The following is a 17,514-nucleotide window of genomic DNA, read 5'->3' on the forward strand; positions in this document are numbered from 1 at the left end:
GCAGGACTGATACTAAAAGAGCGCCTCTGTGTCTCGGCTGCTCCGTTCTGCCTGCTTTTTAAGGAACCACATGCCAACAGCTTGTTGTTTTTCAAGTTTTTTCTGTCTCCGTTACACACTGCCCACTTTGTTTTATCCAGCTACGCTCCTTAACAATTTATCATGGCGCCATGGAAACCAGGCCACGTGAATGGCTCCTCTTACAGAGACTGCATGCACCTGTGCGCCATGTGAAGGTGTGAAGTGACCGATTCCTCACCGTCCTCGTTCAGGAAGAGCTTGTTGAAGCGCAGGCCGCTGGGCTCTTTGCCGATGAAGCGATGTACGTACTCGGTGCCGTGGTCGTGAACGGCGATGGCGTATTTCAGCGGCTTCACGCAGGACTGCAGACAGAAGGGAACTTTGGTGTCGCCGACAGTGTGCCTGTGAAAGACACAAGTGTATCACTTATACACTTATACCTTCAAACTCTTAAGGTGTATGTTAGTAGTTTTTCAGAGTCAGAGGAAATAGAAAATCTCTCTAAATCTACGTAATGATAAGTCTGGCTTTTACCACATCCCCATTTTCTCATATCTGACAGCCACTTGTGAAAAATAAATTTACTACAAAGCTTCTGGTGAAGAAACCATCCTCTGTAGGTTCTTCTACACGTAGTCAGAATACCTCTGTCCGTCGACTGTGCACAGGGCGACGGCCCACAGGTCTGGGCTGAAGCGTGCCAGCTGGGGAATATAGTCTGCCACCTACAGGGTGAAGAAACAATGAGGTTTAATCTGACCTATTCCTCACTCCCAACCATCTTGTCCTGGCTGTTATTTAATGTCACAAAGTATTCGACAAACAGACAAATGACTCACAATGTTAAAACTGGTCTATAAGGAACGGTTAGATACAGTTCTACTCAGCTCTGCTCTCACTGACCTGCCCTCCAGACATTTTTTTGGCGTTTTCGTACAGCTCGTCGATGTGAGCAGAGAAGGACTGGAAGTCTGGAATAACAAACTTCTTCCTGAAGGCCTGGGTGAGCAAAACGATGTTGCTCTGGACACATCTGAGGCAGGAAAGAGAAATATTTAGGCTGAGGAGTACAGAATGTCCTTATTGACCTTTATGACTGCTTCAAATCCTCTGAGACTTTAATGACAAGTATGGAGCTAGTTAATGGACACAAAGCGACCGTGGCTCAGGGGGCTGGGAATTGCATCTGTAACCGGAAGGTTGCCGGTTCGATCCCCGGGCTCTCTGTCCTGGTCGTTGTGTCTTTGGGCAAGACACTTTACCCTACCGCCTACTGGTGTTGGCCAGAGGGGCCGATGGCGCGATATGGCAGCCTGGCTTCTGTCAGTCTGCCCCAGGGCAGCTGTGGCTACAACTGTAGCTGCCTCCACCAGTGTGTGAATGTGAGAGTGAATGAATAGTGGTATTGTAAAGCGCTTTGGGTGCCTTGAAAAGCGCTATATAAATCCAATCCATTATTATTATTATAAAGCTTTTAACCCTAGAACACTATCGCTATAAATAGTAACACGATCACTAATGCCGGGTGATTTTTACCCGATATAATATAACCAATGAAAGGTAATCAAATATATCAAAATATGACAACACATGACAAATTAGAGTGGTCTTCTTTTACTTTAAACTGTGCCATGTCTAACAAAATGAAAAATAAGACTCCTAAAACAAAATAATGACTCTGGAAAGCTGGTCTTTGGTCCACCCATTCCTGGGACATTTGAGACTTCCCTGGTGATGGCACAGGCTCCTCGACACGCAAACAGCTGCAGGAGAGTGAAATCATATAAATGTATTTTCTCGGGTGTAAATCACCCAGCGATAGTGTTCTAGGGTTAAGGTCACGCATTACTAAATATAACATTAGATATAATTAGGGAATGTTCTGATTTTTGAACACTAGATAAGACTAAATACAGTGAGTCTGCGCTCCCTCGCTCAGCTCGTTTCCTCTTAATAACACCTAAACTTGAGGAGTCTGAGTAGAGAGTATAGCCGTGTATGCGTCACAATTCATCCTGCTGCTTCTGTCAGCAGGCATATCATCAATAAACACCAGTGGTCTGGTTCTACTGGGAGCCATACATGCCCATAACCATAACACTACCTCCACCATGTTTGACAGATATGCTTCAGACCAGGAGCAGTTTCTTTGGTTCAAGCTCATTTTGGTTTCATCTCTCTAAAACATTTGTTTCCAGATCTGTGGAGTCTCTTTCAGATATTCTCTGGTAAAGTCTAATCTGGCCTTGCTTTTTTTGAGTGTAACCAGTGGTTTGCATCTTTTTATAAACCTTATAAAAGGCTGACGGGCTTGTCAGTCAATTGTCCAAGTACTTTTGAGGATCTAAAAATTGTAAAAAAAAAAAAGAATTGTGTAAAAAAAGAAAAAGTCTAATTTATAAAAAAAGAGTTAATAAAATACTTTTATTAAATCCCTTGAGTTAAAGCTGAAAGTGTGCATTTCAAAGACCGACTGTGGTGCTGGTGTACAGACGGGCCTGACTATATTTGCTTTTCTGGTTCAAAGCTTCTATTTCCAGGCTAAAATTTTCCAGTAAGCGTTCTGGGAGAGCTGTATCCTCAGCTCGACTCGGCCGACTCTGTTGACCTTTCGCTGTGGCTGCTGTAGTTTTAGGAAAAGATCCCCACTTGTTCCCTCGCAGCATGGAATTAAAATTACACAATAAAAGAAAATAGGTACTCCTTTTCCCAACATGTTCTGTACTCTAGATCACCCCTAAAGCAGCATGGTCTGGCTTTTTTTTACCACTTATAGATTTTGTCCTGGGCCTTTTTATCCGAGCAATTATGGATGCAGACCTCGTAGTAAACACAGCTCCACGTAACAAGGCGGTGAGATAGAAGCTCTCCGTTAGCAGAGAGATTTACAGCTTGGCTATCTTACTGCATCCGAGCGGTCTAATCCCTGCAGAGAAAACACACGCTACACTCCACCGCCCGCTCACGTGCTTCCCTCTGAGAGGTTCTATAAATAAGCCCAGGGCGCGGAAGTGATGGACGCCAGCCAGGAGCGCCGGCTCGGGGTCTGTTCAGTGAGGATTTTTTGCTCCCCGGTGAGCCATCATATGCCTGATCTCACCAAGCTGCCACCCAGTTCTGTCTCACTGTCGTTTCCTCCGGGAGGGTGGTGGGGGTCACACAGCAGTGATCCAATGACACAAGGGGGTGGGTGGAGGTGGGGATGTCATTTTACTCCACATATCTTTCTTTCCTCTCCAGCTGTGTTTCAACAACCGGTTTGGGTGGCTAAAAATGTTCTGATTACCAAATAAACATGAATTTGAAGGTCGTGTGATGGCCCCCTGCAGACCCAAGTCAGCAACATCCACCATCACAGAACATATCGGCCGTGATCGAGTGCAGTTGTATTCTCTGAGCACTGCCGTTTTTCCTGTTCCTCAGTCCTCGGGTCAAAGTAAAGTCATGTGGAAAAGGAGGCAGGAGGTAAACTTGTGGACTTTTCAAGTGCACCATCATTCTGAGTTAGATTACAAGGAACATTGTTAAGTTTTTTATGCAAAGTGGAAACTAAAAACACCTTGTTTTTCTTCCCCCTTTCAGAATAAGCAGCCAGTGTCAAAATTAAACCTCCAAACACTGAAACACAATCAGATTGCGCCAAATCTACTCCAAATCTTCACCTATGAATCTCCTAATTATCAATTTGATTTCCAGTTATTGAAGTCTACCAGTTTCCCTGAGCAGATTTTTCTGGGTGATGAAAACCTGAAGATGAGGTTGCTGACGTGCAAAGCGAGGGATGATGAATGATTAACGGCAAGCGGTGACCCTGTTCTGCTGCAGGGACAAGCAGAGGACTCTAACCAGCTTTAATAATTCTTGTGATGAAACATTGATGCTGGTCATAAAGGTGGGACAGCAGGCAGGGTATTAAACACGGGATACACAAAATCTATAAATATATATAAAGAATATCCATATAGTCTCAATAATGCAAGGTTCTGTCTTCTTATACATAACATTAAAATCCAACATCTGGCTTTTGACTCAAACTGCACATCTGGATCTTTTATTAAATTTTACGGAGCCAATTAGGCTGCAGTTTGTTAAATGAGAGTGCAGAAAACTCCTGCTCGAGCATATCAATCCATCGTTGCTCAGTAAATTAAAGACAGGCATACTTTTTGAAGAGGTGTCGGTCCAGCGCTCCATCTGAGGTTGTCTTCAAGGTCACCTTCAGCATCTCCATACATTCTTTCAGCCGGGGGTCTCCCGTGCGAAGACCTGTGGCCTTAAGAGCCTGTGCGAGGAGAGGAGAGAGACACCAGGATTAAGACAGCCTGACAACAAAATCAATAAAGCTGCGAGCTGTGATTCCTCCAGAGCCTGGCAGGAGGAGCTCATAATTCAGAAAGCTACAGGGCTGAATCACTGCCAACAAGTCAGTAATTTATGTGTGACATGCATTTATTTAGCTGCTATGCTGTAAATGCTTTTTGTCGTACATTTTATGAAAGTCTTTTTTCAGTTAAGTCACCACAGCATTATTTATCCATTTGTAAACATTGTGTGGATTTCCCATCTTCTTTTCACCTTCATAACTGATTCAATTCAGTTGTATTTATATAGCACCAAATCACAACAACAGCTGCCTCAGGGCGCTTCATATTGTAAAGGCCTTACAATAATACAGAGAAAACCCTAACAATCATGACTCCCTACGAACAATGAGTGGGAAAGAAAAACTGAATTTTAAACGGAAGAAACCTCCAGCAGAACCGGGCTAAGCGAGGAGTGGCCATCTGCCGCAGCTGGATGGGCTGCAGCGAAGACGATAACCACAACATCTAGTTAGTAGTTTTTATAGGTCATTTATCCAGGGGAGGAACTGTTGTATAAAACCACCCCGAAGTTCCTGTTTCAAGCTGGTTTTAAACTGGTTTCCAACACTGCAGAATGGTATTACACCACTGTACTTTCACTCCAAGAGAAATTTAGACTACATTGATATCTTCAAAAAGTTTGTGTGATTCTAAGCCAACACCTGATTTCACTTCTAAGATCTATCCAAATCTGCACAATGTTTAATGACTTAATCTTCTCCATTATTCCCCTAATGAAGTTTAATAATAAGTGAGATCTGCTCTGTTACTCTGTCTCCATTCCTGTGGGCGATTTGGGGCCATTTTCTCTTGTGTAATTTATTTCTAGTAATATTTCTATTTAACAAAAGGTTCCGACACCATAAATATCCAACTCTCAGACATATCACTGCTGTGATAACTCACTGTGGTAAATTTGTGTGCAGGGATTTTTTCTTGGCCCTCTGCGATGGTGTAGAACAGCAGATCCTCCAGGCTGGGCAGGATGCCCGCCTTTCTTCTCCTGCAGGAAGCAAAAATAAACAGGCAGAGACAGAAAGGTGAGAAAAATAACTCCACAGTGAGGAGCTGTGGTGGAAATGTGGACATACAGGAGGAGGGGGGGAGGGGGGGGGCTGCAGCAGAGGGAGAAGAAAACGCTTTTTCACTGCAGGGAGAAGCAGTGAGTAATAACAGTAAGGAAAACACGGCCTCAGCTTGCCTTACCTCAGCATTAAAACCTGTGGAAAAGTATACCTCCATACTTTTAGTAACATACTTTTCCAGGAGGTTAATATGCTACTTTGAGGCCACAGGAATTGTTAATTGTACCTTGCTTGAATACCAGCCAGGAATGTGTTTGAAAAGCTCCCAGCATGCAAGCTAACGAAACCCAAGATTTAACGATTTAACCAAGTTTACACAGAATTTAACCAAAAACGCTTCAAACCAAGAAGAGAATTTAGTGCTAAATTTCTGTCCTAGTTTTAAGTTTGGAGACTGCAGCACAACAAAAACTACCAACACTTCATGACAGACAACCCTTACAGGCCTCGTCATTCACACTGTGTGAGGTGGCAGTGTCGGTGCAATCAGCTGGATAAAAGCACAGTCTGGGATGTGATGACTGGGCCTTAACTGTTGCAGCTGGGACAGGGAGACTAGCCAAGGCCTCCGGCATGCTGACGGTGTTCAGTGGCTGGAAGAAAACCCAAAAAACAAACAAAAAAAACAACCCCACACACGCAACCAGAGTGATGGGTTAGCACTCGACGTGGCAGCTAAAACCCTACGTCAGACCTGCAGCGTCACCAGAGCTCCATTTTTATCCTTCAGAGCTGAGTAAGCAGCAAATAAAGAAATAAATGACAAATAGACAGTGATGGGGTCCAATACTAGTCCCACACCAGAGGAACTACAGTTATTGTAAATACTTAAATATTAACAACAACATTTGGTTAGTCGTCCTTTACAGTTAATTGGCTCAGATTTGAAACATTATCTTACTAAATTTTTAATGTAAATGGAAGATTATAGTTTAAACAAAAGCAAATCTATGATCATTAAAGATTTTTTTAATGTTTCTATTTGTATTAGTTTGTGTATTATAACTGTCTGATTTTATATTTGATATGGTGCGTCTTAAAAGCCTAACCAGGGACAAGGTCTTAGCTGTGGCTACGAGTCAGTTTTTTGGCACTTTGGTCACAGAGCTTTTAGTAAAAGGTAAAAATCATCAGTTAACCGATTCTGCTCATGTCCATCTCCATGTTTTTTAATTCTTGGTCTTTACCAGAGCAGCTCTGGATGATTCATAGTTCAAAATAATCCTTCTTTAAATTATACTGCAGCCCCTCAGTTCCCCCTCCGTCTAAAACAAGCTTTTTTAGCTCCTCCCCTTTTTAGACAACTTTCTTCTGACTTCCTGTCCCTCTCAAATATAAGGTTCTGGACAGGAGGTGGGTGGGATTCTGTGCTCAGATGGCCTTATTAAGGGTTATCCTCTCTGAGAGAGCCACGAGTAGAAAAAACTACCTGAGTGTGAAACATCGCACACGTGACCGAAATCAGAACAGAAAATGTCCACTTCAAGGAAACCTGAGCATCTAGCACCGTTTCCTGGCTGGTATTCGGAGCAGAGTGTCCACAGGAAGTCGTCTCTGGGAGGAAGGTTAGTAGCGTGTCAGGAGGCAGACGGGACGAACGGTTCACAGCAGGCTCTCTGCTATGATTCATACCAACACCAAATTGGATTTGTACAAAGCTCTGGGTGCTCACGATGACCTGCAATGCATCATGGGGGTGGCTTGGTGCTAGGAGAGGATGTCTGAAGGTCAAACTTGAGTTGGCAGGCGGCTCCTCTCAGCAGCCAACCAGAAATAAAGAAAAGGAGCCAAGTTTGGATACATGAGAGCAGAAATGTACCAGATTATAATTTCAGCATCAGCAGTTTCCTCTGGAATCATGCAGCAGCAGCAACCATCAGAACATTACAACATCTAATAGAGGAAATGGACAATTAACAGAAGCTTTCACTCTCAGCTTCTTGCGCTCACTCTTTGTCTCCATCGAATGCAACATTTGATGGAGACAACATGTCACATTACCATTAGCATAAAAGCTTCCAATCAGTGTCTACTCCACTCTGTGTGCAAGGAGGGGCACTCACAGTAAAGGAGAAACCAGAGACTTTATTTAAGCAACAGTGCTTTTTACTTCAAGCTGCTTTCGTCCTTGTGATGACTGCACTTATGGAACTGAATTAAACTGAGTCTGAACTGAATTCCTGAAACTAAAGTTTGTCCTTCCAACTAAAATAAAAAGGATTTCCTCCTGATAATTTCTATTTATTGATGTACTATATTCAAAAGGGGAGAAAACCAATGTTTCTTTGTCGAGTCTCGTGTGGTTTTAAATATAAAAGAATGATTCCCAGTCTTTTTCCTCAGGGTAAGGAGTACAGCTTATTATTTACATGGGTGTGGGAAGTAAAAAAGGCTGGATTGGAGCATCTCTGACATACATACATAGCTCCTGAATATGTGAGAAACACAGAGTGACTTAGACTGAAATAACAGACGTGAACGGGGGTTTTCCTGAGCACCACTGCTGCAGAAACCAAGAGAGGAAACACTGGCAGCGAGTTGAAGTCAGATTTATAGCTTTTGTGCCAAGTTCCACTCAGGGTGAAAAGTCAGGGAGTCTCAGCGAGGAGTACATATAGTTTAAAAGTGTGTCTGTTTGAATAGAATACATTAGGTTGCACCTCTCAGAGGAATACCGCCCCATACTTGAAAATCGGACTCCTTAACAGTTCCTTAGGAAGAAGCTCTGACTTTCCAGCATCAGTGGAACGCAGCAGTAACACTACAAACAGTTCACACGCTGTCTGGGTTAGCATGTCGGGGTCGCTGCATCGTGCTCCACCTCTCACCGCATTAATGCAGGCTGCTGGTGAGGAAGGAATACACATCAGAGAGTGTGTGATTGAGGAAGAGGAGGAAGACAGGATGGAAGGATGGAGGGTGAGGTAGAATAGAGAGGGACTGAAGCGCACCCACTGGGAGGAAGTGAGGTCATGTCTAAGTAAAAGCAGTTGTTGGCTTTCCGTAGAAAACCTCTACTTCTACTGGATTTTATTTTGAAAAACTTTTGAAAAAGAGACTAAAACGACAAAATAGAAAGATACTTACAAATGCAAAACAAGAAGATCAACAACAGGGAGACAGAGAGAGTGAAGAGGGATAACACTGAATTAGTAACAGTGGCATTAAACTGAAACAGTAACAGCGAGCACACATATGATCAGCACAGAGCACGTCTTCAGATCATGCTGCTGTCAGGACAAGAAATAAAACAGAAGCTGTGACATTAAATGTAGCGTTTCACAGTGAATCACATTAAAAACATGCAGCATTGAAATGCACTATGAGACATACAAACGAATAGTATAATCTGAAATGACTACTATGACTGAGTACTACTACTACCACTATACTTTTTTCCCACCACTGAAACAGATGAGGCCCAGCCGGCTTGGGAGCCAGAGGTCTCAGCTCTAATCGAAAGCAAACAGCCATTTCCACATAAATAAACATTTGGCCTAAAACTGAAACAGAAATGGCTGCTGGTGGATTTTAACCGTGTAACACTTGAAATGAACATGACACTGTAACCAAATAATAGTGAAGTAAGAGGGCCCTTCTTGAGTGAGAGACTTCCCCTGTGGGAGCATCATTAACACAGGCAGGTTAGAGGTGGACACTGGAACATCTGGATGGTCTCATTAATCTACCTCTGCTGGTCTCATTAGTACTCTCGCTCACGCTCTCCCTCCCCCTCCTCTCGCTCTGTTTGCTTTTAAAGGTCAACGCGAACAGAAGCTGAAACAGCAGCAGCCACTCCACAAAACTCTCTCCTGCACTGCAGATGAGTGAGCCTCTTCCAGAAGAGTCATCGAAACGGCATCCAACTGAACTGAGGCAGGAATCTGGAGACGTTTCCTTCACACGTGACCTTTCTGTGCCTAGACCCCCACAGGATCAGTATTTTACCTGGCACTACTAACACAAATGCTTCAAACCTTTTTCATCAATGCTAAGGCGGCTGTTTAAACATATGCAACTCACCCACATTATGTTTTAAAATGTTTTAAAAACCCTGCAAATTAACAAGAATTTACTGGCAAATTTGTGAGAAAAAATCTAATTAAAATTTATGACAAAGAAACTGCCAGATATGCGGGGAAAAGGCAGAAAAATTATGCACCACCATGGCTCACCTGAATAAGCAGGTGAGCTCTCTGCCTGCTCTCCTGTCACCTCGCTGAACTATCCTGCCTAAAAAAGGCTAAAAATTCAAAGACATGTCTATATCTAAGTTTTACAAGAAAAATTAGGAGCATTTATCAAACCAAAATTTGCAAGAAACTCACAAAATTATGAGGAAAAAAATATATTTATATTTTATATATAAATATTTCCTCTGAATTTCACCCTCACATTACATTGTTTTCTTCAACCAGGCCCTAACACTAATACACCACCATCGTAGTCTCCCTCTGAGCCCACCATCAGATGGTGCGACTCCCTTGAAGTCGGGGCCTGAGGTGTTCGCACTGACAGGCGGAGGTCTCTGTGTGAATTGAGCCGTCAGTATCTGCTGCATTTATTTAATCTGATCGATGGCGCTGGTTTCACCGCCTCACAGGCATCATGACAAATTGTTGCTGGTGGGTTGGAGAGGGCGGAGGCAGACATTAGACTGGAAGCGCTGAGAGAGAGGTGGCGCTGCACGAATCGATCTATGCGACTGACTCATCTGCTCGAGGCCCTGACATCTGCTGGGCGGCACGCCAGCTCACGGTACTTAAAATAAATAAATAATTAAAAAGCGAAGACATGATTTAGGCAGGATGAGCTCCTCTGCATCGCATACTGCTCTGAGCCCTTACTAGCTGAAGCACAGCCTCAGAGCCCTCAGAGTCAGCGTGTAGCTCAGGCTGAGCCTGTCTGTCTTTTCTTTTCAGACTTCAGTGTTTGAAAGCAACAAACACCAGGATGTACATCTTATGTGTTGAACTCTAACAAAACAATCCAACAACCTGACTGAAGAAACCCTGACTAATAAATATGTAATACTGTTATGTCTTAATAAACAGCTGTGGGGTGGTCGTGTAAGAAGGTGGTCTGCATGTCGAAGTATCCTCAGGTGAGACACTGAGTCGCCCCAGATGCATCCATCAGAGTGAATGCGTGCACGAATATTTCATGTTGCAAGCTAAACATAGGACAGCAACCTGTTTACATCTACAAAAAAGAAGAAAAAAAAAAAGCTTGCTTCCTGGATGTATTAAGGTTTTTCTTGAGGGTGATTGCCTTCTAACAGGAGACCTGTGCAACCTTTCTGCAAACAGCTGCAGTCTGACTTGGACTATTTCAATCACTCTCAGAGAGAGCGCAAATAATTGCCGTCTAGTTTTTAAATGCCGGCAGATGCCGTTGCCATTCATCTGGACCAGTCTTTGTGAATGAGCACAACTCGACTGGTTGTATTCTGGTTATTGGAGGGCTAAAATGTAAGACAGCAACAGATATGTGATTTTCCATGATTTATCAGTTCATTGCCATTTTGTCAGAAACAGTTTGCCAGTAATTTCATTTAGAAGTGAGATAACTTTATCTTACTGTATAAAACAGATACTGACTGAGGTTAATTTGAGGACATAATTTGGAGAGCAAAACAGTGATAAATCACAGTGTGTGTTTCTGCAGTAGTCAGCATATCACAAAAAGTTAAATATCGCATATCATGTGGGGTGTCTGGTGACTCCCACCTGCAGTATTTTAGTTCAGAATGTGAATAAAAACATTCTAGAATTGAAGAAAAAGCTGGCGATGTTGTAGTTTAGGCCTACAGAGGGGCAGAGTCACAAACGAGACAGACTGTAGTCACAATCAAAAACTTTGCAGGTAAAAAGCCAAACTGAGTCCTTAATCAAACTGCCTGATCAGCAACAAAACAACAGATATTACAGATTAAACTACAGATCTTTACATTTTTATGGTTTGCTGGATGTTGGAGACTGCTATTTAATGACCCACAAGAACCCTGAAATGCTGAAAAACTAACCCAATAATCAATCCCTATTATGGAAATAAACTGATGAGTGTGGCTATGTGAAGGTTTTACAATGTGTTTTGTGGGAGTATTGCTGGAGGATTTTTAGACTTTCTTTGCATATCTTCTTATATTACTCTCTTTTATAAGGTTTTATATTATACAGGATATTTAATATTGTGTGTAGCTGTCCAGGAACTGCAGATGAAAATCACCTGGAAGCTAAATGTGCTGTCTATATACGATCCCTGACACATAAACAAAGCTCCTTTAAGCTGCCTAATAGAGAAAAGTCACTGAGTTCCTCAAAAGCATTGAGTTTTTCAGGAAGACGATGAACCTGCTTGCTCACCAAGATTCACGCTGCAGATAAAATTCACACAGTGATCTTCACAGAACAAGCAAAGCTTGGCTCAGACTTGGATTAACCTCCAGGGGAGGCACGCTAGTGCTGACAACCAGTCAGCTGAGCAGAGCGACGGCCTGAACGCCGCCGGTAGCTTCAGCAAATTGTCTGTGAACAGAAACAAGTGGGGCAACTCTGTCCTGCAGGGGCAATGAGGCATTTTATGATTATGGAAGCTCTCTAAGGAGACAGGCTGGTGTCAGAGCTGCTCCGAGGGGAAGAAATGATCGGCCAGCTGGTTATCATGCTGGATCTTCAGCAACTATGTGTATCTTTATATATTTTCTTAATGAGTTGCTTCTAAAAATAATGAAATTATAAACCCTCCACTGTGGCTGTCCTGCAGCCCCCTCTCCTGATGGTAGAGTTAATTTATACTCAAAATTCTGACACTCATATTTTCATTCACTGTATTTGTACGGAGGTCCAAAAGAGAGCAAATGTAAATTAAAATTAGGGCTGCTCAATTAATCGAATTTTAATCACGATTACGATCTGGGCTTTCAACGATCATTAAAAATGACTGAGCCGATTATTAGCCCCTCCCTCGTTTATCCGCGACACCTTAAAGGCCGGTGTTGTGCCAAAAAGTGATTGTCTGCCAAAAACTGATTTCCAATGTTTCTGTGTATTTTTTATGTGTAATATCTTTACGTATGTTCGTAAATAGACTTCGGTGAACAGGGTTTACAAAGGGGTTATATAGAGAATTAAAACAATATCTGTTTTTCAAGTATCTTTACAACTCTCTGCTATTGTACTTACATTATAACCAATCCGGTCCTTTATCCCCACTTAAAATATTTTTACAGAAATATTGTAATATTTGCTGCCATTTCTGCTGTCCTCTTGGCCAACTTACTCTTACAAAAGACATTTTTAATGTTAATGAGATTTTTTTAAACTGGATAAATAAAGGTTATATAAAAGTCACTGCCAAAAACTGATTGCGGCTTCTACCTTGTTACACGAATGTTGTTTGTGGCTCAAGATGACTTTATGTCATCCATGAGGGATGCATTTGACATATGTTTCACATATTATAGCCCAACAAGTTACTTATAGCAGTTTAAATACGAGCAATCAGTTTTTGGCAAATACCGGAAATCAGTTTTTGGCAGACAATCACTTTTTGGCACAACACCGGTCCGTGAAAACATTGTCGGGCATAAACCGGTCCGTGGTGCAAAAAAGGTTGGAGACCGCTGATTAAGAGGACCCAAGGGAAGCTCTGAAAGCTAAGCAGAAGTTATTTGGAGAGGAGAGTGACTGCTGTTGGTTGAAAAGAGAAGTAAAAAAAAAAAAAACTTCAGTGGTGTTGCACACTATTTTATATTATTTTTTTAAAGTCATTGTTAACCCTTTAAAGCCGGTCAGAGCAGCACGCTCCGTTTTGTGTAACTATTTTTAAATCCCTGTAGAACCTGAACCGTGTAAGCTAGCGCAATAATTTGTTTTGCATGAAACCGGAGGAGTTGTACTTACATCTTATGCCATCAGCTTGTCCTCGGTCACGGTTTCCTTCCACATAAAGCTTTGCAAAAATTGCATAAAAAGCGCTTGCATGAACAAAACATAATATTCCAGAAACACGCTTTGCCGATCCGACCAGCTGTTCGTAACACTTCCCACAGTGAAACAGACGTCAGCGCGAACTGTGCATGTCCGCCATTTCCTGGCCGAAACCGGAAGTGACGTCATTTTCGCTGAAATGTAGTTTTTTTTTTATTTGTAGGCCTTAAAAACCTATACTGGTCATGTTTGACTTTTCTGAATAGTTGCTGGGATGCTTAGAACTCGAATTGCACAGCTGGAAATAGTTTATTTTGATGCTGTTTTCTTTGCAAATTTGCATCATAGGATTGTTTTTTTTGTTTTTCCTGCAGTATATAAAAATTGGTGTATCTCCAAAATAAAACTATGAAGACACTCAAAATAAATTTCCTGTTGTTGTAAACTATTTTTTGCAACTTTTTTTGTATTTAAAGTTTTGAGGGATAAACCTCTTAAATTTCTCCAAGTAGAAATATATGTAAAAAAACAAAAATGATTTTCAATTTTTTTGTAGTTTATTGCACTTTTTTGCAATTAATGTAGTTACTATGGACTTAATGCATACATATTATTAAAATATGGGCTATAACAGTTGTATAGCAACTTGAAATACTCCAACAAATGGCACTACAACATGTAAAAAAATAATATAAGCTCTGGCGGACTTGGTTCTATAGTAGGTCTTAAAGGGTTAAATAAATATCGTCAAATAATCGCGATCTCAATTTCAGTGAAAATAATCGTGATTATCATTTTTGCCATAATCGAGCAGCCCTAATTAAAATTACACAAAATTCAATTAATATGCTGCTACATGAAAACACAGCACCTCATCTCTGTACTGCTTTTTATCTCCAAGATTTTTCTATTTTTTTTTTTTTAGTCTGTATTTTCTTTTATGTTTTTTCTATTTATTTACTTATGTATTTGATGGACAGTAAGCTAACTTTTAGTATAGCTGAATTTCATGATTTTAAAGAAAGATGATTCATGACAGTGTATATCTGTGGAGGAACCAGTTACGTAAATAAACAAAAAAACACAATACACTTCAAAAATCATCCAGAATTTAATTTATTTAATTCTAATTTATACTATTTTTGATACAACTAATTAGGACTTATTCATTTTTTTTATTTCTATATTTGGAAGATTGTTGTTTTTTTTCCAACTGGCACACATACTTTTTTTTTTTAATTCTGTATTTTACTTTGACATTTTTCTGTCCATTTCAGCATCATTATAGAAATTACGGGACGCTCACCTGTTTGGTCTCATAACAGAAATAAAAACTGACATCCATAATAAATCTATTGAATTTTTTTCATATAGCGCCAAATCACAACAACAGTCATCTTAATAAGCTTTTATATTGTAAGGTAAAGACCCTATAATAATAGAGAGAAACCACAAAAACTAGATAACCCCTTGCCTTTGGCAACAGTGGGAAGGAAAAACTCCCTTTTAACAGGAAGGACCTCCAGCAGAACCAGCATGACCAGATGGGAGTCAGGGGATGAAGACGGGACAAAGACACACTTTCGGAGAAAGAGACATTCAGGAAAAGGAAAGGAAACAAAAGGAAAAGAAAGAGCTCCTCAGACTGGAAGCTGGTTCCACAGAAAGAGGGGCCTGAAAGCAGAAGGCTCTGCCTCCAACTTTACTTTTAAATACTCTAGGAACCACAAGTAAATCTGCAGTCTGTGAGAAAAGTGCTCTACTGTGGTGATATGATACTATGAGGTCTCTAAGATAAGACAAGGCCTAAATATTCAAGACCTTGTGTGTGAGGAGCAGCATTTCACATTTGATTCCGGATCTTACAAGAAGTCTGTGCCAAGAAACCAACCAACGTTAATGAAATGCCAAGAAGACTGGTCAAATATCAGCCACAATTATACCAGGAGCTTGTTGATGGCTACCACCCAATCAAGGTGCAACATGCTAAGAAACATTTAGTGGGAGTGTATGTATATATTTGAGCCTGTATGTATACTTTTAACCCTGTGTGGATTAGAGAAAATCCCAAATAAATACAAACTTGTGCACAAAATTCTCGTTTTCTAAAGTTATTAAAGATGTATGCTGTACGATCGTTCCACCCTAGAACATGTCCACAACTATATATGTGTTAAACATTTAACATGGCAAAAACTGATTTTAACTTGTGTCTATGTTTTCATTATTTTATCTTTATTTTATTTTGATTCATTGTGCTATTTTTTTTGCTATTAGTAACGTAACAGATTAATTTATTGTTATTATTAATGTTATTTATGATTTATACTGATTTATGATTTATTCTACTTATTTTGTATTTATGTCGGTAGTTAGAGGCATTTAAAATAAAACTTTGTTTCAGCCACTGAATAAACATTTTTTGGCATCCATAAGGGACAATTTCAGGTTAGTATCTCTATCTTTTTACTTACTCTGAAATACCTGGAAGTTGTGGCTTGGCTCTACCCAGCAGTTTGTTTATGTATATATATATATAGTTTTTTTTCTCCCCCCCCCAGAGGCAGAAACAAGCCTCTATACTTTAGACTTGCTTTACTTTGCCTCTCATCATGTGGCATACACTGTGCTTTATAATTAATGATATAAGTGTATTAATTCAGGTCAGTAGCTGCACTCTTATGGAAGCAATAGTGGGTGACCTTCAATATGCATGGAGCTGATGCTCGGTGTGGAGTGGAGATTCAAACATTAACCAGCTTCAGTTGTCCTTAATTTTTCGTTTAAACTGACCCGGCTGGGTAACCTGGTGCCGGCTGATGCCTTCCTGAGTCTGGATGGATGAAGGCATCAGCCTCCAGCAGCTGGAGGCTGATGCCTTCCTGAGTCTGGATGGATGAAGGCATCAGCCTCCAGCAGCTGGAGGCTGATGCCTTCCTGAGTCTGGATGGATGAAGGCATCAGCCTCCAGCAGCTGGTCACGATATCAGGCTTGCCCCACTGCATGTGCTTCCATTCTCGGACACGTCTCAAATTTACTTCCTTTCCACCAGTTTCCATTGAGTACATTCTGACTAATCGCCACCCGCTTAGAGCAAGTTAATGCCACAAAACATCCTTAAGGTTCATACTGGAACTACTAAGTCATCTTAGATATATTAAACTTGTCCGATAATGGCTGCTGGATTTACCTCCATCGCTACCTACCGGAGCTCTCCACTGGCCTGAGCCTGTAGGTGGGCGCACCATCACCGGTCACTTGCACCCATAATCCCCCTCATCTACAGCCCCTGACCTGCACAGTTCCCCGGCAAACTCAACCCTCCTTGCCAGCCTTTAGCAGGCTGAGCTAAATGAGCATCCGAGCTAGCAGCTAGCCACTTCGCGTGATGCGCGTTAGACCCTTCGCACCAAACTACGTTGTAAAAAACCTAAATTCAAATAACGTCCCTTTTTGTGCAAGTGTTATACATAAAGTGATTAATTTTTAAATACAACGAGAAATTAGACGCATTTCTTAAATTCCGCGTACTTTCTGTAAGTAAAACTGGTTTATTTTTTTAAATGAGAAGCCTCAAGGTAAAGGCACCTTGATGTCATGATTGTTTACCGCCCCATTAAAAATGCTCCTTTTTTTCTATTGAGTTCGTCCTACTGTTAACGTTACTCACTTCTCTGTTGAAGAGTCCTTGCCGGTGGAGTCATTGGAGCAAAAGCCTCTCAATGCGTGCTTCCTGGCCAAGTGCTGAGGGGCTCTCCAGCCAGAAAACCGCCCTCTACCCGGTGACCGTCCATCAGGACTCAGGGTGCTGAAGCAGGCGGCGGGAGCAGGTGCTGCTTTAACGCCGACCCTACGTGTGAGCGGCCGCTTCAGCTGAGTCTGGAATAACTCCTTGAGCGTTACTGTAGACCGAAGATGTAACATTTCAGCCCTGTGGTACAGACGAACTGTGCAGTGGAGTTACTATAGAACCGCGTGGAGGGATCGTAGAGGTCGGTTCCCGGTGAGAGCGCCGCTTTATCGGTCGTGTAACGGTTCTCCCACTGACTCAACAGCGGAAAAAAGCTCCCCAGCGGGATACAACCAACCTTATCCACCGCGTGAGCTGTGAT

At 41.6% G+C, this 17,514-nt stretch overlaps 1 protein-coding gene across 2 annotated transcripts in view; it reads right to left on the reverse strand.

Moving 5' to 3' along the window:
* The window catches only part of LOC101477408 (glutaminase kidney isoform, mitochondrial), a 34,138-nt gene extending 16,668 nt beyond the window's left edge, over positions 1-17,470 (reverse strand). Inside the window, exons 1-6 of one of the 2 annotated variants that reach the window (XM_004563314.3) lie at positions 17,073-17,470; positions 5,292-5,382; positions 4,185-4,303; positions 925-1,054; positions 667-746; positions 260-423 (exon numbers count right to left, since the gene is read on the reverse strand). In XM_004563314.3, the coding sequence (XP_004563371.1) occupies positions 260-423; positions 667-746; positions 925-1,054; positions 4,185-4,303; positions 5,292-5,382; positions 17,073-17,326 (838 nt within the window). In that variant the 5' untranslated portion in view covers positions 17,327-17,470. Of the gene's footprint in view, positions 1-259; positions 424-666; positions 747-924; positions 1,055-4,184; positions 4,304-5,291; positions 5,389-17,072 lie in introns of both variants that reach the window. The other variant, XM_004563313.3, reaches the window with a different exon arrangement.
* Between the last annotated feature and the right edge of the window lie 44 nt (positions 17,471-17,514).

The sequence above is a fragment of the Maylandia zebra genome, linkage group LG23 (assembly GCF_041146795.1).
Source record: "Maylandia zebra isolate NMK-2024a linkage group LG23, Mzebra_GT3a, whole genome shotgun sequence".
NCBI classification, from domain to species: domain Eukaryota; kingdom Metazoa; phylum Chordata; class Actinopteri; order Cichliformes; family Cichlidae; genus Maylandia; species Maylandia zebra.